Here is a 2,386-nt window from a genome sequence, read left to right on the forward strand (position 1 = left end):
AATATAAATACATTTTGGTGGAATGTGTGTATGTGATCCATACATTTGTGCGCATTTTTAGGACACAGTGAGAATATGTTGTATTAAACTACAGCCAGCTATATAAAAGAGTTGATGAATGCGTACATCCATATTGGATCTGATCAGTTGGTCAATCAAAAAAAAAATTAAACAACAACCAAAATAGTAAATTAATTCTAAAGGATTGTATTACAGGCCTCTATTGTGGTAATGGTGTGTGCACGCACGTGGAACAAAGTGGGTTTAAAGAGTCAAATGTTAATTAGATGTAGAGTTTAAAGAATATTTAATAATCAGATAATTGTATGCACGCTATCCAGCAAAAGGATGTGTGTAAGGATCGGCGCATAATTGCGACCTACAAGCCTGCATGCGTTTTACAACGTGAATGCAGGCTCGCTCAAAGGGTCCAGCATCCTGTGGATGAGGTACGGAAGCCCCTCAGGTCACAATTTAACAGGAATAAAGCCCATTCTAACCGTGATGGGACACCGGTGAGATGACTTGAGCGGCTCTGACCGCTGCTGCCGTGCGCGCCACTCGCCGGGGTGTGTGCGAGGGTGTGAGAGCACGCGGGTGTGTGTGTGTGTGTGTGTGTGTGTCAGTGTGTGTGAAAGCCACCACTAGTCGCCCCCAGTGCTCTTCAGTCTCCACTCTCCCTTCTCACCGCAGACTGAACGTCACGTCCGCACTTGAACTTGAGTTTTCTCCCATTGTAGAAGCCAGAGAGCCGCACAGAGCCGCACAGAGCCACACGCAGCCCGGGGATGCGGGACTCTGCAGTAGCACACAGAGCAAAGAGGGTGGCAGTCTGTCCTCCAACCAGCACCGGGCTTTGACTTCAAGAGTTCAAGTCGAACCCGCTCGGCTGCTGGCGCTGCCACTGAGCAGAAGAAGTGCCCACCACTTGGCACCCAGAGAAGTACCGACAAGGACATTGGATTCCTATTTTACACACTTCCAGACGTCAACTGGCGTCATTTCACCTGCTTTCTCCGGACAGGGACGCGCGGTGTCCAGGGTGGCCGGAGAGTGGACACAAGTAGTGACTGTCCATCAGGAGGGAGCCGCCGACCCCCCGCGCCTTGCCGCGGCTCTGCTGCACTTTTACTCCAACAAACTCCGCTCCCTTTTCGGCTCTTTTCTGACAGATGGTGTGAACGCGGCGGAAGGTAGAACCGGACTACCGCCCCTCGCCACCAGAAGAGAGGCGCGCCACCACGTTGGCACTGAACTCCGACCGACGACCCGGCCGCCCAGCGCTACGCCACGGCCGGTCACCGCAGAGCGCAGGAGCCGCTGCTCGCTGGAGGGAGATCCACCGCGCAAGGGTCAATTCAAAGGGCCACATTTGGGGCCAGTGCAGAGTGGTCAGTTTGGAGTGGCCAGCCAGCGGACGGTTTTGGGGGCCAGTTTGCGGCCGGTATACACAAGCAGCAGGAGGAGGAGAGCCGACCCTTCCAGTGCCGCTCTCCGGGCGATGCCAGTGTAAATGCCAGGGCGATGTCCCGACGCAAGCAGGGGAACCCGCAGCACCTGTCCCAGAGAGAAATCACACGTAAGTATCCCTGCACACATGCACATCTCGTCTCCGCTGTCATTCTGAGGAGTTGGGCTGATTTATTGCACCTGGATCATCGCTGCGTACACAATAAAATGTTCTGACTCGGAGCAGAAAGTTTGTTGAAGTCCTGAAGGCCAGTTCTCTCCTCTCCTGCTTTACGGGCAACATTTGATAAAGGCCATGCTGTACTTATCTGATTATTACGCTCTATAAATAGTCCGCTATTATTAAAGTACATGTACACATCAGCGGAAAGTCTGAGGTTGCGTGTTGGATTCTCCCGTGGAAGGAGTTCAAAGAGAGATGACTTCTTCAATATTCCGTTTTTAATTTGAAATGAATCATAACCAGCGCTGTCGTCAGGGAGAATATTACTCTTACATTTTAACTGGGAACAAAAATATAATTCCCTCTCCATCAATTTAAATCAGAAATAAAATACTTTTTTACGCACTTTCACAAGCAGATATCGTTCCTTCCGATTAGCATATTAAATACCAGCTATGTCTAGATTGTTCTATATTACATGAACACCACACACACACACACACACACACACACACACACACACACACAAACACACACGCACACACACGCGCACGCACGCACGCACACACACAAATAAGTCAGTTATGATTTAACAGTATTTCATTCTAACAAATTATTTTCGTATTTCGTATTTTCGACAACGGCCAATAATTTATTTGAACATAAGAGACAACTACTAAACTTAATTATTATTATGGTGCCAGCTGCCGTACAGGAACATGATGGAATCCACTAAAGGAGCAGCGGACCTCT

General features: G+C 49.2%; 1 protein-coding gene across 2 annotated transcripts in view; it reads left to right on the forward strand.

Moving 5' to 3' along the window:
- Window positions 1–765: 765 nt before the first annotated feature.
- Window positions 766–2,386, forward strand: part of bcl11ba (BAF chromatin remodeling complex subunit BCL11B a) — a 41,184-nt gene continuing 39,563 nt past the window's right edge. Inside the window, exon 1 of one of the 2 annotated variants that reach the window (XM_034525435.1) lies at window positions 766–1,579. In XM_034525435.1, the coding sequence (XP_034381326.1) occupies window positions 1,525–1,579 (55 nt within the window). In that variant the 5' untranslated portion in view covers window positions 766–1,524. The remainder of the gene's footprint in view (window positions 1,580–2,386) is intronic. The other variant, XM_034525436.1, reaches the window with a different exon arrangement.

This window comes from Cyclopterus lumpus, chromosome 22, assembly GCF_009769545.1.
Source record: "Cyclopterus lumpus isolate fCycLum1 chromosome 22, fCycLum1.pri, whole genome shotgun sequence".
NCBI lineage: Eukaryota > Metazoa > Chordata > Actinopteri > Perciformes > Cyclopteridae > Cyclopterus > Cyclopterus lumpus.